Here is a 20,468-nt window from a genome sequence, read left to right on the forward strand (position 1 = left end):
AGAGCAGAAAATATTGTCAGTCGTCCTCTGACCTTTAACCATAAATAAAGTATTATTACTTTCTGGAAATTCAATTTAGATTCTCGACAGCGAACTAAACACAAGTAATTGCATGAAGAATGAAAATCTTTGTTTTTCATGAACTCCCGTTGAACTTACATTTCTAAAGAGGTTTGAGGTTTTAACGTACATTAAGATCCCTCAATGAATGCGGTCTTACAATTCTAGCAATCGGATTTTCGATACCCGTAGTAGGCAGAGTACAGATAGCCCATTGTGTAGCTTTGGGCTTGACTTCAGAACAAACAAATGTATATTAAAGTTATAGAAACTGAAATGCGTATTTTATTCTGGTATATGGACAAAGAAAGTGAAAAAAAAAGTAAAGAGTTACTAACCAATTAACCCACCGTAATACCGTGTTTAATTTGTATTATATAAATTGAAACAGCTCAGTGAAACCGTGTAGAATTCTGAACTATTTTCTTTCTCGCTATTTGTTCCGTAAATAGATTTGAACCAGAACTAGAAACCGAGCCGTCTACGACCGGAAGAATGGGACTTTGGACAAAACCTTAATTCAGTTGACTGTATGTAATTTCAGATTATTTTTGTTGAACCTGGAGACAGGAAATGAATAATAAAACCTTAATTTGAGAAATTATTTATGGAGTGAAATGCTAAACAGGTTTCTGTAAAATAAGCAAAACTAGCGGTGTACTGAATTAAGAATTATTGTGGTGTATGTATATATATATATATATATTTTTTTTCAAGTAGACTGTTCTAATATTGTGTGGAGTTCATTAAGTCTCGCTGGTTCAATAAAGAAAAACAATGCAAATATAATAATTACCTATGGCATAAAGCACGGCTAGTCCAGTGAGTTGGTGAAATGTACTGGGTTTAGTGGCGAAAAATAACACCCTTTATCGCCAGAACAATTATGCACGAATATATTTCTTTCATTATAATCTGTGACAGTGGTCGATCACATATGCAGTGGGTTTTATGTTAACATTATTTAGTTTATTTTAAATGTCACAAAAATTACAAAACACATGCAATAGAAGAATAAAAGTGTGTTTGGTTAATCATTCTCGAGGCACCTCGAGTGGATTTGTCTGAATTTTGCGCAAAGCTACACGTTTCAAGTTTAGCAGTGAGAGACGGAAAACAGTGAAAAAAGATTCAGTTAACGATTGCTACCCCCTCCAACATTTGAACTTCTCTTTTACCAAAGAACTGTTGGATCGACTGCCACATTATAGCGTCCCCATGCCTGAAAGGGCGAGTGTGTTTGGTGAGTCAAGCGCCCAAGCATCTCGAATAGAACATTACGTATTCTAAGTTCAGTATCGATGTTGTTTTTTATCGTGAAGCTCAAAATTATAAAATGTGCTGTATGTGGTGTGCTCACAATGAGAATCGAAACCCTGTTTTTAGAGTTATAAGTTGTTGTTTTTTTCAGATTGACACAGGCGTCCCCTCCGGTATCATTTTGAAACACTTATCGCACTGGCTAATCTTGCGCTGTAGTCGCGTGCATCAAACGCTTCTGTTAACATCAGAAGATTTGTTTTTCAGTCGATACAGTTCGTATTTCTCTTAATTTTAATAATTCCAGATTTTAGCGTAGAGGTCTATGACCACTGACCAATAGTGGTCACGTGTAATCTATACACAAGTTGTTTCGGAGATTATATGCGTTTGACAGTGGCTGATTAGTAGTGTGTTTACAACATAATAAGTTCAACAAACAGCCCAGTATTTATTTACAACTAAAGTTGCACGTTTAGAAAAAGTGACGTATCCTAATGACGTCACAAGTAGAACCAAAGCAAAATTCGTGGAACAGAAAATATAATACTTGACTTATTTTTACAGAGGAGATTTTAAGGCGAGCATTACCACTCCGACCCATTGCGATTGCCCAGACCAACTTATCTCTGAAATTTAATCAGTTGCCGCTAGGAGAAAAACATCATGTTACCTATAAGTGATCTTAATTTCCAAGACATGTACTGAAATGCGGTGTTATATTAGATTATTAGAGGCCATTCGTAAGACTAGAAAGTTACTGGAACAATGGTGTAATATACATGAAAACCATGTTGTAGTGGACCGGCTGCATAGTCTGGCTGTATTGTGACCTACAGTGAATCCGGAGACAGTCGAACCTTGAACTATCCGGATACTGGATATTATTTGTAAATAATACAGGACAAGAGAAGATACTACTAGAATAAGATTAACAGAAATGTTTATGTTACTAACTTTACACAAGTGATCGCTTTCTTGAATGGAACGATGGAAGAAACCTGAAGGGGGGATAGTGGAATAAAAAGATGCTGAGTTTTCACGTTAACAGGAAATAAAAAGTGAGGCACAATACATGAACGATCCATTTGAAACGTTGGAGACAAATAATATAAAACTACAAATGTAATGCAGAACCTATGTTTGTTATTGCTGAAATTGCTGCAAAACATGTAGAGCGAACTAAATAAAATAAATCTACCAAAAACTATCAATAAAGCCCGACATGGCCAGGTGGTTAAGGCACTCGATTTCTAATCCGAGGGTCGCGGATTCGATTCCCTCCAACAAACATATATGCTAGCCGTCTATAATTTTAAATGAATATACTACAGAGAAGTCAGCTACATAACAGCATCCACCACCAACTCTTTGGCTACTCCATTTAAACAGTGAAAACTAACAGTCATTTCCATAAAACAGCCACAACCACAAAATGCGATTTTTATTTTTTATTTATGTAACCGAACGCGAATCATGAAACCATTTCTATAGGCAGCCTCTCTATTACAAATGCTAGTGAGGTCCAGTATAGCAAGGTGGTTATGATGTTTGACTCTCAATCTGAGGGTTACGGGTTCGAATCTCCTTCACACCAAACAAGCTTGCCCTTTCAGCCGTGTGGCGTTATAACACTCAGTCAATCCCACTATACGTTGGTAAAAGAGTACCCCAAGAGTTGGCGGTGGGTGGTGATGAGGCCTGCATTCCCTCTAGTCTCACACTGCTAAATTAGGAACGGCTAGCGCAGAGAGTTCTCGTGCAGCTTTGTGCGAAATTCAAAACAAACAAACTGAACCCGAGTCATGCGAATACAGTCTGGAAAGTGACGTTATCTCAAATACGTCGGACTAAACGCCAAGATACCGAGTTAACCCGTGTTTGATTATAACCAAGACGAACAAACAAGAGCGTTATTAGAAGTTCGGTGTTATTGTAAGTCGATGCCATTGTTAAGTATGAACGGCTTGACCAGGCAGGAAATCTTCACAAACAACAAGAATGATATGACAAAGTTAACCTGAAGTTAACAAAACTGACATAAACTTTATAAAACCCTCAATCGGATGAGGTCATTTTAAAACCAGTTTACGACTTCCTTACAGTAACAAGTACAGAACTCTTTACCCATTAACGACGAAGTTACGTCGTGTCAAGATTAACAATGAAACTGGAGTTTATACTTATATGTGCATGTATAAATACACATATTGTTTTACCCGTTAACCAGACAAACAACATGATTCGTCTTGTAGTGAACAGTGAAACAAGAACTTAGAATTACGTGTATTTATAAATATACACATGATTAGCGAATGCTAGCAATAACAACACATACGGCCACGTTCAAAAGACATGTACAGAATCCATCAGTTTATGTATCGGGAGGTTGGGGCTTACCTCATGACTTGTATCATGGAAGAGGTGACGCTGTAACACCCTATCTGATCACATTACACTGTCTGCAAGATTTGAAGTTTTCTGTACGTGGCAGAAACCGTAAATACTTGACACCCGCTTTTACAGTGAGAACCGTTCAACGTTACACCCATTTGAATCAAAAGAAAGGTGCAACTTTACAAATATTCTTATCATAAAACCTGTGCAACTTTACACTAACTTTTAACATAAGTATTGTGCAACAACTTTAAACTAACTTTTACCATAAGTATTGTGCAACTTACACTAACTTTTAACATAAGTATAGTGTAACTTTACACTAACTTTTAACATAAGTATTGTGTAACTTTACACTAACTTTTAACATAAATATTGTGCAACAACTTTAAAGTAACTTTTACCACAAGTACTGTGCAACTTTACACTAACTTTTAACATAAATATTGTGCAACAACTTTAAAGTAACTTTTACCACAAGTACTGTGCAACTTTACACTAACTTTTAACATAAATATTGTGCAACAACTTTAAACTAACTTTTACCATAAGTATTGTGCAGCTTTACACTAACTTTTAACATAAATATTGTGCAACAACTTTAAACTAACTTTTACCATAAGTATTGTGCAACTTACACTAACTTTTAACATAAGTATTGTGTAACTTTACACTAACATTTAACATAAGTATTGTGTAGCTTTACACTAACTTTTAACATAAGTATTGTGTAGCTTTACACTAACTTTTAACATAAGTATTGTGTAACTTTACACTAACTTTTAACATAAATATTGCGCAACAACTTTAAACTAACTTTTACCACAAGTATTGTGCAACTTTACACTAACTTTTAATATAAATATTGTGCAACTTTACACTAACTTTTAACATAAGTATTGTGTAACTTTACACTAACTTTTAACATAAGTATTGTGTAGCTTTACACTAACGTTTAACATAAGTATTGTGCAACAACTTTAAACTAACTTTTACTACAAGTATTGTACAACTTTACACTAATTTTTAATATAAGTATTGTGTAACTTTACACTAACTTTTAACATAAGTATTGTGCAACAACTTTAAACTAACTTTTACCACAAGTATTGTGCAATTTTACACTAACTTTTAATATAAGTATTGTGTAACTTTACAGTAACTTTTAACATAAGTATTGTGCAACAACTTTAAACTAACTTTTACCACAAGTATTGTGCAACTTTACACTAACTTTTAACATAATTATTGTGTAGCTTTACACTAACTTTTAACATAAGTATTGTGCAACTTTACAATAACTTTTAACATAAGTATTGTGCAACTTTACACTAACTTTTAACATAAATATTGTGCAACTTTACACTGACTTTTAACATAAGTATTGTGCAACAACTTTAAACTAACTTTTAACATAAATATTGTGCAACTTTACACTAACTTTTAACATAAGTATTGTGTAGCTTTACACTAACTTTTAACATAAATATTGTGCAACTTTACACTGACTTTTAACATAAGTATTGTGCAACAACTTTAAACTAACTTTTAAGATAAATATTGTGCAACTTTACACTAACTTTTAACATAAGTATTGTGTAGCTTTACACTAACTTTTAACATAAATATTGTGCAGCTTTACACTAATTTTTACTATAACACTGTGCAAATGAACACCCATTTTATCCACCAAAACTGTAGCTTCTTTACAAAAAGAACTGTGCAACTTCGTAATGGCTTATAATTGATGTCGACGTTCTATTGACTACGCTGAATTACATGGGCCAAACGTGTAGTTAATAGGCGATTCAGTAACTTTTCCAAATTTATTTCCGAATTTGACATAAAACGACAACTTCAAACTCAAATGTTTACTGACGCTCTGAACGTTTTCGTATACAACAGTATCCGCATGACAAATGATGTAAGTCTTCAAGCTTGTGTTTGCTTCCTATTTTTGGGACATCAAAACTTATACACGGAAATCAAATAACCGTATTATGATCAATCTTTGGACAATAGAGGGAGTGTGCTTAAGACGAAGTCGAAATAGAATGGTGTTTATTCTCCATCCACGTGATTGGTATCTTCACCTAATGCAATACGTTAACCCAATATTTGTTAAATGAAATACATAATAAAAGTGTTTCCTTTTCTCAGAAATTCTATGGTGATAAATAAATAACACGTTTTAGAATCGCGTACGTTTCTGAGGTCGAGCCACTGATTAAACTGTGTTCTTTTAGAGAAAAATAGAGATAGAAATAAATAAAAAGAAGAACAGGAATAATTTCTTTGTTTGTTTTGAATTTCGAGCAACCTGCACGAGGGCTACCTGCGCTAGGCGTCCCTAATTTAGCAATGTAAAACTCCAGTGAAGATAGCTAGTCATCACCACACACCGCCAATTCTTGGGCTACTCTTTTACCAACGAATAACGAATCGTTACGTTACAATGGCCACACGTATGAAAGGCCGAGCATTTTCTGTGTGACGGAGATTCTAGCCAGCCATCTGCAGACTGCGAGCCAAGCGCCCCCTATCCACTTGCCCATGCCAGGCCACTAACGAAGAGCTACAAGCATGTTGTTGACTATATATGAATTGTCGTTATAAGGATTGTGAAGTATGTTGCACACTTTGGAAGGTGTCTTAGTATAGGAACTGAATTCTGTTATATTTGTTCTACAGTTGTTCACGTTGAAATATAATAAATGAAACTTTTTACATGAACAAATCAATAAGTTTTTCTGTTGTTTTAATTAACTGTCCAACTGTTTATACTACTTTAAAAATGAAATTTCCACGCTAACAATGAATAAGATTTTTCTGTTGTTTTAATTAACTGTCCAACTGTTTATACTACTTTAAAAATGAAATTTCCACACTAACAATGAATAAGATTTTTCTGTTGTTTTAATTAACTGTCCAACTGTTTATACTACTTTAAAAAATGAAATTTCCACATTAACAATGAATAAGATTTTTCTGTTGTTTTAATTAACTGTCCAGTTGTTTATACTACTTTAAAAAATGAAATTTCCACACTAACAATGAATAAGTTTTTTCTGTTGTTTTAATTAACTGTCCAACTGTTTATACTACTTTAAAAATGAAATTTCCACACTAACAATGAATAAGTATTTTGTGTTGTTTTAATTAACTGTCCAACTGTTTATACTACTTTAAAAAATGAAATTTCCACACTAACAATGAATAAGATTTTTCTGTTGTTTTAATTAACTGTCCAGTTGTTTATACTACTTTAAAAAATGAAATTTCCACACTAACAATGAATAAGATTTTTCTGTTGTTTTAATTAACTGTCCAACTGTGTATACTAGTCCGGTTATTCACAACAATTTAAAGGCATTCATAATGTTAGAAAAGCACATAGGTCCAAAAAGTATTGATAGTAATGAATAAAAACCCTAAAAACCGAGCCATTTCGAAAAGTGGATAAAAAAACCACAGAACTTCCTGGTTTGTTAATGAAGAATGTTTCATTCTATTAGATTGAAACTTTTAACAACAAGTATATGTTTTTATATACATTACACAGCTGCGTTTTCTGCTTCAGATGGACACACGAGTTTCCATAGCAACGATGAATCTAATTTAAACGTTATAAAGACCACAAATATTTTCCTACATATAGGTTTAACCCGTAACCATAAAGCTTTTGTACTTCAAGTCAGAAGCGACGATCGTTTGAGAAACACAAGGGGTCAGCAGTGTTGAGAAGGTGGTTGCCACCTAGAGATTGATAAAGTAACTTATAATAAACAGTGCATATATTTGAAATATAACTTTAAAAAATAAAAGAGTTTAAAGCTTTTCAAGTTTACAAAACGATAAGCCCGTATTTCTTCTCTGACGTCATTCGAATTGTATGTGAACGTGAGTTGCAGTTTTTTTTTCCAAAATTTGTAGAACATTTTATTAAGATTTATAACGGATGTTTCTTTGACAGAATATTTAAAAATGAAGCTGATGATAGACAGCAATGCGTCTTGATGGATTGTCAGTGTAAGTGGACCTGAAGATGGACAGTAAATCATCATGATAGAATGTCAGTTAGTGGTAACAAGTTAGTTATGGTCAGTAGAACTGAAGATGGACAGTAAATCATCATGGTAGAATGTCAGTTAGTGGTAACAAGTTAGTTATGGTCAGTAGAACTGAAGATGGACAGTAAATCATCATGGTAGAATGTCACTGTTAGCCGTAACAAGCTCATTTCGGTTTGTGGACCTGATAATAAACAGTAAAATCATCATGACAGAATGTCACTGTTAGTGGAAACAAGTTCATTACGGTTAGTGGACCTGACGATAGACAGTAAAATCATCATGACAGAATGTCACTGTTAGCGGTAAGAAGTTTGTTATGATCAGTGGAGATCTGAATGAACCTCAACCCTGGATTCACGAGAAACCTAAGGTTGCTGATCTGAAATTGGAATTGAGGAACGCAAGTCAGCTGCCCTTCTCTTAAACTATAGCTTTTCTAACTTTCGACGTTACCCCCTTTGTGAGTAGTAAATACGTGATGTTTTCAAACGTCAAGAAAATACCTTTGGTGGTTCGTTTGATAAGAAGGACTTGTGAGAGTCATAGTTTCCTTACTTAATCAAAAACCCTTTTGTTCCCAGTATCAGTTCTTGATGGATATTGGTGATCATAATAATAGAAAGCCAATCATTTTTGTCTTATCCGTGACGTGTCTTGCATAGTGACGTGAGGAACAGGTGCCGAGCTTATAATAAACCTTAAGTAAAACTGTTTGACGTGTGAATACTCAGCTGAGACTTAGAAGTGAAACATAGAGTGTAGTTTAATATTTCCTTTTCTCCAGTTCACCTTAGTTTTGCTGATTATTTTTATAAACTGTTTATTTGTTTTGAATTTCCTGCAAAGTTATACAAGGGCTATCTGCGCTAGCTCTCCCCAATTTAGCAATGTAAGACTAGAGGGAAGGCAGCTAGTTATCACCATCCACCACCAACTCTTGGGCTACTCTTTTACCAACGAATAGTGGGATTGACCGTCACATTATAAAGCCCCCACGGCTGAAAGAGCGAGCATGTTTGGTGCGACGGGGATTAGAACCCGCGACCCTCAGATTACGAGTCAAACGCCTTAACCCACCTGGCCATGCCGGGCCTATAAACTTAAGAGGCCACTGTATGTTAGGTTTAATTATTTGTATGAACTATTCTACTATTTGAGATCAAACCACAATTAAACTAGTTAAATGTCACTACGCTTTATGTACATATCTCTGTTACAAACTCAATCGAACACAAGTTTAGAACACATTCCTTAGAACTATGATGTGTAGGGAGACGAAGAACAAAAAAATCATGTTTCGTTTATCGACGTTTCGAAATATACTGCGCCCTGCAGTGAGACGAACAAAATACGGAACACAATACACAAAATGATCCAATAGTGTCTTATACAAGCCGAAACACCAAATGTGTAGAACGAAGAAAGTCTGCTTGTGTCGGTTAGTTAAATGAACTTATAAAGGGATTATTTGTAATGGAAGAGAAAATACAGCAATTAGCTACTTCCGCAAACTCTCGAATGCCCTAAACAAATAATAGGATTTCAATGTCGCTTCTATTATTCACTCAGCCCCGGCATGGTCATGTGGTTAGAGCGCTTGACCCTCAATCTGAAGGGCGCGGGTTCGAATCCCCTCTCTTGCAGCCGTGGGGGACGTTATTAAGTGAGGACTAATCTTACTATTTGTCAGTAAAAAAATAGCCCAAGAGTTGTTGGTGGGTGATGATAACTAGCTATCTTCCCCCCAGTTTTTCATTGTTAAATGAAGGACGGCTAGTGCAGGTAGCCTTGATGTAGCTTTATGCGAAATTTAAACCAACGTATAATTCACTCATGGCCTGAAAACGCAGAATGCAATTTGGATCAAACGGACATAAATCATGAACACCCGGATTCTAACACCAAGCCACGTTCAAAAGAAAAAAGTGAAAACGCAATGAGGTATTGTAGCATTCAGAAAAGCGAAAAGAATGAATTTCCCAAATACGAAATCTAAATTGATCTGATATTGTTGTTAAGGGCTGAATGATCATTTGAAATCAGTAAAATCATTTTTGTTGATCAAATATTGGTAGTTTGTTGAGCTCTAGGACAGGAATGAGAAGTTAAGAGTGTTAATGATTTTTCGATGCTCAACAACAACAACAACACGTCATGGTTTAAAGTACTTGTCCGGTTCTAATAAATATTCCATTATTAAACTGGAATGTTGTTCTATCAGAACATATCAACATAAACGATAAAAGGTGGCAAAAGGACTTTAGTTTTAAACACAGTCTTGAAAGTATTGCAGCTACGTTTGTGGATAACATTCAGAAATATAAATTGTTTTGACATTGTCCGGTTTGTGTTACACTCTGGTTACTTGCGCTGTGTGTTCTATAACATAATTCCATGTATTTCCGTAGGGCCCGGCAAGGCCAAGCGTGTTAAGGCGTGCGATTCGTAATCTGAGGGTCGGGGGTTCGCATCCTCGTCGCGCCAAACATGCTCGCCCTTTCAGCCGTGGGGGCGTTATAATGTGACGGCCAATCCCACTATTCGTTGGTAAAAGAGTAGTCCAAGAGTTGGCGGTTGGTGGTGATGACTAGCTGCCTTTCCTCTACTCTTACACTACTAAATTAGGGAGGGCTAGCGCAGATAGCCCTCGAGTAGCTACAACTACAAGAACGGGACATGCTCCGTTGATAAACCTACAAGAACGGGACATGCTCCGTTGATAAAACTACAAGAACGGAACATGCTCCGTTGATTGTTTGAAATAAATATTTCGAGAATGGGAACATTAGCGTCAAATACGCATAAAAAACGAATGTTTCAATATATATATTTGTTCAATAGTTATATATATCTATTATATTTCATGCCAATATTAAACATATACGTAACGTTATTTCGCTATGTCTAATAAACTGATTTGAACTGAAATGAATATCTCTCCCTTTAACACTTCTGAAACAAATGACAGCTGGAAAAAGCGCCAAACATGCTCTCCGTTTCAGCCATAGGAGCGTTGTAATGTGATGGTCAATCCCACTATTCGTTGGTAAAAGAGTAGCCCAAGAGTTGGCGGTGGGTGGTGATGAGACCTGCATTCCCTCTAGTCTCACACTGCTAAATTAGGGCGGCTAGCGCAGAGAGTTCTCGTGCAGCTTTGTGCTAAATTCAAAAACAAACAAAATATTTCTGCAGACCCTTGATAATATAACTTGTAAAAATATGAAGTAACAGACACATCTTATAATTGCATGCATATATTAAAGATTTGTTTACTTTTTCACCATGACAGAAATTGAAAAGAAAATCTGTAACGTAGAAGCCTAATGCATTCTTTGATTGTCTGTACCCTCTGCTGAAGACTGTAATTTCGCCTATTCAAGACTCAGCATAGCTTTGGCCAGTTGTGTAATATCTATTAATGAATTACTTACAAACCTAAATTAATTTAGGTGACGATATGGTGTAGTAAAAAGAACTGAAAAAGATCATAGATGTTAAATATATTTTATGTTTTCTCTCGTCAATTAGATTCCTATTTTTATGCGACACAAGTTTATTACAGAAAGATTTTAGATGAATTTGATATTAAGGTAAATGTTAGGAAAATGTTCAATTAAATATTTTTGGTCATCAGATTTAACAAACAGAAATAAAAGGACGAAGATTTAATAGATCCAAGAAAGAAAACTTCACAAAGGAGAGTTTGGATAACATACAACAAAGATCTATTGTGTAAGGTGGTAAAACTGTGCTGGCTAACCTCTAGGTGGCGTGATTGGTTGCGAGAATTCAGCATTGTTGCTGGGTGGGCTTAAAAATGACGTAGTTAGCTACGAAAATGATGTATTGTTGCTGTGAAGGTTAACATCCAGATGACGTAGTTAGCTACAAAAATGATGTATTGTTGCTGTGAAGGTTAACATCCAGATGACGTAGTTAGCTACAAAAATGATGTATTGTTGCTGTAGGTATGACATTGTGGGCTAGTGCAGGTACAGGTGACGTAGTTACCTGTAAGAATGAAATTGTATTAGGTGAAACATATAATATATATCACATATATAAATATACATAATATATAACGTATATATAATCTCTGCAGACAAGAAATTTTACTTCATCAACATGGTGCTAGTGTTCATGCGCAGTATAACATTCACGACCCATGTTGTTTATCCGTGTTTAATAATACACTATTTATTAAGACTTTTGTTGTTTATTAGTGCTTACTAATACACAAGTTTGTACGACTTTCGTTGTACATTAGTGTTTATTAATATACAAGTTAGTAAGACTTTCGTTGTATATTAGTGTTTAATATACAAGTTTGTACGACTTTCGTTGTACATTAGTGTTTATTAATATACAAGTCAGTAAGACTTTCGTTGTTTATTAGTGTTTACTAATACACAAGTTTATACGATTTTCGTTGTACATTAGTGTTTATTAATATACAAGTTAGTAAGACTTTCGTTGTATATTAGTGTTTATTAATATACAAGCTTGTACGACTTTCGTTGTACATTAGTGTTTATTAATATACAAGTTAGTAAGACTTTCGTTGTTTATTAGTGTTTAATATACAAGTTTGTACGACTTTCGTTGTATATTAGTGTTTATTAATATACAAGTCAGTAAGACTTTCGTTGTTTATTAGTGTTTACTAATACACAATTTATCAAGACTTTTCGAAATAGAAAACCACTAATAACAATCGTAATAAATCCAGCAGTGGATTTACATGTAAGCAATACATGCAACTGAAATGTTTGCAACAATAAGCGCTAATGATGGGTGAAGTGGAATGGTGGTCAGCTTCCTGTTGCAGAAAACACAAAGCAGCTGTCGTCAGTTCCAGTTTATTCATAGTGAATACTATGCCTAAACAATATATCAAATAGTAAACAATAAGTTCGTTCAGATGAGGCCAAAGACTGAAAAACTTTAATTAATTATCTTAAGATAATTAAAAATGAAAATCCTCAAATAAAACGAAATCAAAATAATTTCTGTCAGTTGCTTTCGGATCCTTGTTTATGTATATTTATGTGGAATGTTTCCACTGCACTTCTATCTTCATATATAAAGACGTTTCTGTCTGTCATAAAGTTGATTATTTTGCCTGTCTTTCCCAAAAGGAAAATGACTCCATCTGTTTATCTCCATATGAACACGTTCTTTTTTATTAGCTCACTTTCATAAAGGTAGACCATCACTCTTGGTGTTTATATAACGAAAAACTGTCTGTCCATACACGTACATTCTGAATGATTGTTTTGTTTTGTTTTGAATTTCGCGCAAAGCTACATGAGGGCTATCTGCGCTAGCCATCCATAATTTTGTTGTGTAAGACTAGAGGGAAGGCAGCTAGTCATCACCACCCATCGCTAACTCTTGAGCTACTCTACGAATAGTGGGATTGACTGTAAAATTATAACACCCCACAGCTGAAAGGGGATGTTTGGTGCAACGGGGATTCGAAGCCGCGACCCTCAGATTGCAAGTCGAACGCCTTAACCCACTTGAACATGCCGGGCCGTCATTTTGGTTGTCCTTCTCTGTCTATCTTCGTATGAAACAGAGTATTTTTTTTCTTTGTTTCCGTATACGTATTTATAAACACACACACATACGTATAAGTTTTTTCAACATTTTATTCCTATACTGGTTTCTATAGAAGAAATTTATTTTTATTTTATACCAATGTACTTAACAATTTGAAAATAACTTTTTGATTATACGTAAAAAAGCAATAAATAATTTTTATTATATTATAGTAATTATAATCAACCATTTTTATTATATTATAGTTTCTTTGGAGTTAACGAACCATGTTTAATTTGATGAATGTTTACAGCCTTTTAATAGAATATATATATACATATCCGTTTATCCGAGTAAAAGTTTTTAAACTCTCTCATATATATATATATATATAGGTTTATCCAGGTGAATGTATATATTATTCAAAAACACGTGCGTCTGACGTAATGTTTTGCAATTTGACCCAACACTTTTTATTAAGAATCGTTTACTGATATTCCATGTAGAAAACTGGAAAACTGTTATAGTTGTCACCCCTACACGTTGTAGTCTATTTTTATTACAAGTAAGTTTTGTTATCACCTAAACTAGAGAAACTTACCTGAATTTTACGACGGACTTTTGGGTAGAATCACAATACCTAATTACCATCACCAATGTGAACTGAAGTTTTAAATATATGTGTTAACTGCTTGTGTGATCTACGTGGGAATATGAGATGACAGAGACCACTTGGAATGCAGAGTGACCTAAACTTTCATGACCTGTGCTAAATATGGTGACCTTTGACATCTCTTTTTAAGTTATCGATTTTAGTAACTTAGTAAAAACTTGTTTTCCTTTCTTCTCCGTGAATAATAAACTTAGAGCGTGCATTGAACAACAGAGCCTCACAATTGTGATTAGCATAGATATTAGTAGAAACCTTTATTGTCTGACCTTTCACATACCTTATCACCTTTCAATAAAAAAGAGGTCAAAGTAAAGCCTAGTATAAGAAACACAATTTACAGCTTGGTTTGGATGAAAAATATTTTCGCGACCTTGACTAGAGAGTCATAATAGACAGGCCTAAGGTCAGTTATTGGTGTATACACTATCTGCACGCGTTCATTATCAAACGACACCGCTGTCTTTTCTATACATTTTTCATCCTAGATTCCATGTACATAACTTGTGACTTTCTACAAATCCTGTGCAGCACACACACACACACACATGTGTATACTTTGATAAAACACGTAGAAAAATCACTTATAAACTGAAGGCAGCTACTCAACAGTAACTACTGCCGTCAGCGAATAGCGAGACTACCATTGTTATAACGCTGCAGTAAAGAGAAACCGAGACTATCATTGTTATAACGCTGCAGTAAAGAGAAACCGAGACTGTCATTGTTATAAACGCTGCCGAAAACAGATAGCGAGACTACCATTGTTATATATGCTGCCGTAAACGGATAGCGAGACTACCATTGTTATATATGCTGCCGTAAACGGATAACGAGACTACTAACATTGTTATATATGCCGCCGTAAACGGATAGCGAGACTACCATTGTTATATATGCTGGCGTAAACGGATAGCGAGACTACTACCATTGTTATATGTGCTGCCGTAAACGGATAGCGAGACTACCATTGTTATATATGCTGCCGTAAACGGATAGCGAGATTACCATTGTTGTATATATGCTGCCGTAAACGGATAGCGAGACTACCATTGTTATAAACGCTGCCGTAAACGGATAGCAAGACTACCAGTTATAAACGCTGCCGCAAACGAATAGCGAGACTACCATTGTTATAAACGTTGCCGTAAACGGATAGCGAGACTATCAGTTATAAACGCTGCCGCAAACGGATAGCGAAACTACCATTGTTATAAACGTTGCCGTAAACAAATAGCAAGACTACCACTGTTATAAACGCTGCAGTAAACAGATGGCAAAGCAGCCATTGTTATAAAGATCCCCAACGGAAGGTGAGGACTGCGTTTAGCAGCATCAAATCACCAACACCGGACCCAATGATCCGTAGCCTCACACGATAGCCAGTGAAACATTCTCGCCTGTGTTGCGTGATATATTATATACTTTTTATTTAAGTTAAGGCTTTATCAGAAGTTAAGAGTTTATTCATTTCATTGCTAACACTTATATGTCATTTTAAAATTGACGATAAAAATATCGTTTAAGATTTGAACTCAGAAATAGAGTTTTAACAATAATTTCGAATGTGATTTTTTATAAAAAAAATAAACCAAGTATTATCACTTAAATTCCAGATAAAGTGTACACACCATGGTGTTTAATTATATGGGGCTGAGATCTTGACAGTTTTTATTGTCAACGTGCATATGTATACATTTATATAAGAATTCAGCTAACACTTTTCGTGACGTAGGCCAGTAAACCTTGCTACTAGCTTTACAATATGAGGTACACCAGTAGACTTAACTAACTAGGTTTAATACGTGTTACAGTATACCACCAGACTTAACTAACTACGCCTGGTACACGTTACCATACACCACTAAAATTAGCTAACTAGGTTTAGTACGTGTTACAATATATCACCAGACTTAAATAATTATGTTTAGTACGTGTTACAATATATTACTAAACTTAACTAACTATGTTTAGTACATGTTATATCGCTAGACTTAACTAACTAGGTTTAGTAATGTTATGAACTAATAGGACTAAGTAATTAGTTTCAGTGAATTGGAGACCTGTAGACCTAACTTCCTAGTTTTATTACGTCTGTGAACCAGCAGATCTTACTGACTTCCTTTATTTACGTGTTGTGAACTTGTTGATGTAACCATCTAGCTTTAGTTCATGTTGTGAACCAGAAGACCTAATTAATACATACTTTTCCATGTTTGTTTCACAAATATTTTTGGGGCAAAGACAACATTTTAATAACTATATGGTGAAAGTAACGACTGTACTTTAGTAGCAGAGACAACATTTTAACAACCTTGTAGCGAACGTAACGACAGCTCATTTAGTGTCAGAGAACATTTTAATAACCTGGTAGTGAACGTAATAACGGTTATTTTAGTGGCAGAGACAATATTTAAACAACCTATTAGCGAACATGACGACGGTTATTTTATCGGCAGAGACAACATTCTAAAACCTAGTAGTGAATGTAACGACGGTTATTTTAATGGCAGAGACAACATTTTAACAACCTAGTAGTGAACGTAACGACAGCTATTTTAGTGGCAGAGACAACACTTTAACAACCTAGTAGTGAACGTAACGACAGCTATTTTAGTGGCAGAGACAACACTTTAACAACCTGGTAGTGAACATAACGACGGTTATTTCAGTGAAAGTTTAAAAATAAACAAAATAACTGTGTTTACCTTTTTATACATCGATGATATTTTAGTTTACTGGTAATAATAACAATATAAATATTGTAATGTAGGTCTAATTAGGGTAATTATGATATACTGCTAATCAGGGTAAATATGATGTACTGCTAATTAGGGTAGTTATGATACACTTCTAATTAGGTTAATTATGATACACTGCTAATTAGGGTAGTTATGATATACTGCTAATTAGGGTAATTATGATATACTCTAATTAGGTTAATTATGATGTACTGCTAATCAGGTTAATATTAAACATATAGTTATGTTTATTTTGATAACGATTCTTTGTTTAATGAATAATAATGTCTGATGACTATATTTTTTATCTCGTCTCATGCAGTACTAAAACCACTGATACACAGATCACTTAGACCTGGGAATAGGAGTAAAAAATAGGGATCAGAAACGATACTGACTTAAGTACAAAAAGGGCTTCAAAAAAGTTAAAGTACGTGTAGATAGTTTTAGTATTGAAATAAACATTCGATTTGATAGATAACTAACTGCGTGTTTCTAAAATCTGTAATCTACTAAATGAGTTTGAACATATGAGAACTACTGACATGTATAATCATTTATTTTTGTTTTAAGGCGTACAGTCTACTATTACATTTAATATATGTACAGCCAACCACGTGCGCTCAGGTGTGTATAGCCAGATACGTGTGTTTAGAAACGTACCGTAAATCGAGTGTGTTTAAATATTTACAGCCAACTAATGTATTTAGATATTATAACCCGCCAAGGATACTTAGATATGTACCGTTTAATAATATTTAGCCAGATACGTGCGTTTAGATATGTATATACAGTTAAATGAACTTAGATATGTGTAGACAGATAAATGTGTTTAGGTATGCATAACCATTTTAATGTATTTATAGGCGTACAGCCAGCAAAGTGTGTTTGCGTATATATAACACACTAAGTGTATTTAGACATGTACAACACATTAAGTGCGTTTATATATGCATAACCAGCTAAGTGTGTTTAGCCACGTATTGTGCTGTAAATGTGTTTAATTACATATAGCCAGTTAAATATGAATGGGTATGTAAGCCTCGCTAAATGTGCTTACAAAGGTTAGCCTTATAAGTGTTTATATATATAGACATATATATCAAGTCAAGTATGTTTCAGTAAATATAGCTCTCTTAGTGTGTTTAAATATACATAACATGCCAGGTGTAATTGTATATGTATAGCACGCTAAGTGTGAAAAATAGAAATAAAACATGATCTACTATACATAACTGTTTTTACTTAAGCCATCAAGGTGTTATCGAAACAAACAAACAAAACAAAATGAATAGAACTCTCCAAGTTTTACCACAAATTTTAAACCAGTTAAATGTGTTTGCACTTATATAGTCAGCTACGTGTGTTTAGATATTTATAGCACGCTAAATGTGTTTAGATATGTATTGCCCGCTAAGTGTGTTTAGATGTGCATATCACGTTAACTGTGCTTAAATGTGTATAACACATTAAGTATGTTTGCTAAGTGTGTTTAACTCATGTAGACTACTAAGTGTGGTTTAATGTAATTATTCGGCTAAGGATTACGCATGGCTGCACTCTGTCAGTTTCATTGCAACTGTTAAATATAAAAATAAATACTATGCTTTACCTATCAATTCATTTGTCACTGAGTTTTACAGTCATTGACAGTAACCCTGAACAAGACGAGGTTTCTTGTTTTGGTGGAAGTATTTATACAGTAGATTATCTTCATCTTTGTTGGAAGTTCACTTTTATTTCTCCTTTTTTTTATTGAATTTTGCCTCATTTCCGTTATTAGTCCCACAAACATAGTTTGTGCTACCCCTAAAGCAACCCTTAAACAAAATCTTTTGTACCTTAATTGTACGAACAACAACTAGAACTTTTCCCTTCGAACGTGTTTCATTTGTGGCTCAAACCGAAGTATGACAAAACAAATAAAATTAGATCCAAACATCCATCACTCATTGTTTGTCGGAAATACATCTAATTAACCCTAATCATCGCAGCTTTCATGTTATACTGATTTATAACACAGAATATATCAATATACACCCTTCATTAATGTATAGGTCACACGAGTAAGTAATCTGAATTCTATCTGACCAACAACTTTTGTTAACAGTTTAATATCTGTACAACGAAATGTGCCACTAAACACAACCATATTCGTTTTGTATAATAATACATATATTGCTTCTGTTGACTAAGATTTCAAGCCGTTTGTTATCCAACATTAACAGCTAACAGTGTATTAGCCCAATGTTTATGTTGTTACTGTTAATTAAGATATGTTGATCTGTTTGCTATCCAACATAAACAGCTAACACTAAATTAATCCAATGTATATGTTTTTCTTGTTGACTAAGATATCAATCTGTTTGCTATCCAACATAAACAACTATCACTGTTTTAGTCCAACAATTATGTTATTCCTGTTGACTAAGATATCAGATAATTACGTATTGTAAGTACACCGAATAATCTTATATGGTTGATTGAAGTCAACTTTAGGACTTCTGAAACTCTACCGTCTCTACGTAATTGTTTTAGGAAAAGTAATGTATTTAGGTGTTTTTAAACTTATAGAGATTCTTCGACATGTAATTTAGCCTACCTTGTCCTTGACAAGAAATGTGTTCTTATCGAATGGGTTCGTTGTAGGCCTAAATTACTGTGTACCCAGGTAGTGTACGTACGTAAGATAAAACAGAATTTAGCTCTTCTAATCTCTTAGTATATGTGATACCGTTTTGGTTTTTAAAATGTCTGATATATTAACGTGTCTCACCTATATACTTTTCTCCGTTAGTTAGTCCGTCAAAAGCTTTGCTCGTCATTTCGAAGAGGGCATCCAGAGGAGATGTTGCGAGATTCCCGGGACTTTCGGGAGAGTCACTCTCGGATCGAGAATCGACGTCGGCTGAGCGAGGTCTTCGTCTTTTGGTTGGCGAACTCTCCAGGTCCCACGGACGAACTATACCCCGTTCGGTCAAGTTAGACACACGGGTGCTTGGCTTATGATTTAAAATGTCCTTGATAAGGAACGAACTCAGGGGTTTCGTCGGGTTTGGAGCAGGTCTGAGTTCAAGAGTGCACAACCTCTTGAGAGGCTTATAATATTCATCGTCTGACGCTTCGTCTGTAACTTCAGCGGAAAGACTACTGCTCAATTCGCGGTCGGTTACTTCTTCTTTCTCCGAAGAGCGATATAGTGAAGGGCTGACGACCCTATTATTATCAACGGAACACTGTTCTGACGGACTTATAACCTTGTCCGGAGAGCCGGACATCGTCCCTTCTACTCACTATGAAATAAGTGTGTGCAGACAAGGAAGCGAATATTCACATCCGGAAACTCATCAAACTTGTTAACTTCAGTCACGTTCTTGATCCATTCGAGAAATAGTTCTCAGAAACCTATGTGACTGGAAGTGTTTGACGCGCGGAGACAGAGCGTCCTTGTCTGAAAGTCGAACCTTGTTACCTGCGGTCAAGGATTACGACAGTTGCCACTTGTAAGCCGTAACACGTCCTAATAAATTAGTGTTTTAAAGACAGCTAAACTACAGACTGGAAAAGACGTCTATCTAATCGGGCAGCCTTGTGTGAGCATCTAATTGGTGTGGTCGGCTTGTTCCCTCACTCAGTCGAGATAGAAGTTGTCAATAACTCGAATTTCGTCCAATCAGAGACAGGATCGTTAGAAAATGGGTGGAGAGATGTCGAAGTGATTGG

At 34.9% G+C, this 20,468-nt stretch overlaps 1 protein-coding gene across 1 annotated transcript in view; it reads right to left on the minus strand.

Moving 5' to 3' along the window:
• LOC143223694 (transcription factor LBX2-like) overlaps positions 1-20,198 on the minus strand; it is a 75,840-nt gene extending 55,642 nt beyond the window's left edge. Inside the window, exon 1 of the mRNA XM_076452013.1 lies at positions 19,522-20,198. Within this exon, the coding sequence (XP_076308128.1) occupies positions 19,522-20,023 (502 nt within the window). The 5' untranslated portion in view covers positions 20,024-20,198. The remainder of the gene's footprint in view (positions 1-19,521) is intronic.
• Between the last annotated feature and the right edge of the window lie 270 nt (positions 20,199-20,468).

Source organism: Tachypleus tridentatus, chromosome 8 (genome assembly GCF_004210375.1).
Source record: "Tachypleus tridentatus isolate NWPU-2018 chromosome 8, ASM421037v1, whole genome shotgun sequence".
Taxonomy (NCBI): Eukaryota; Metazoa; Arthropoda; class Merostomata; order Xiphosura; family Limulidae; genus Tachypleus; species Tachypleus tridentatus.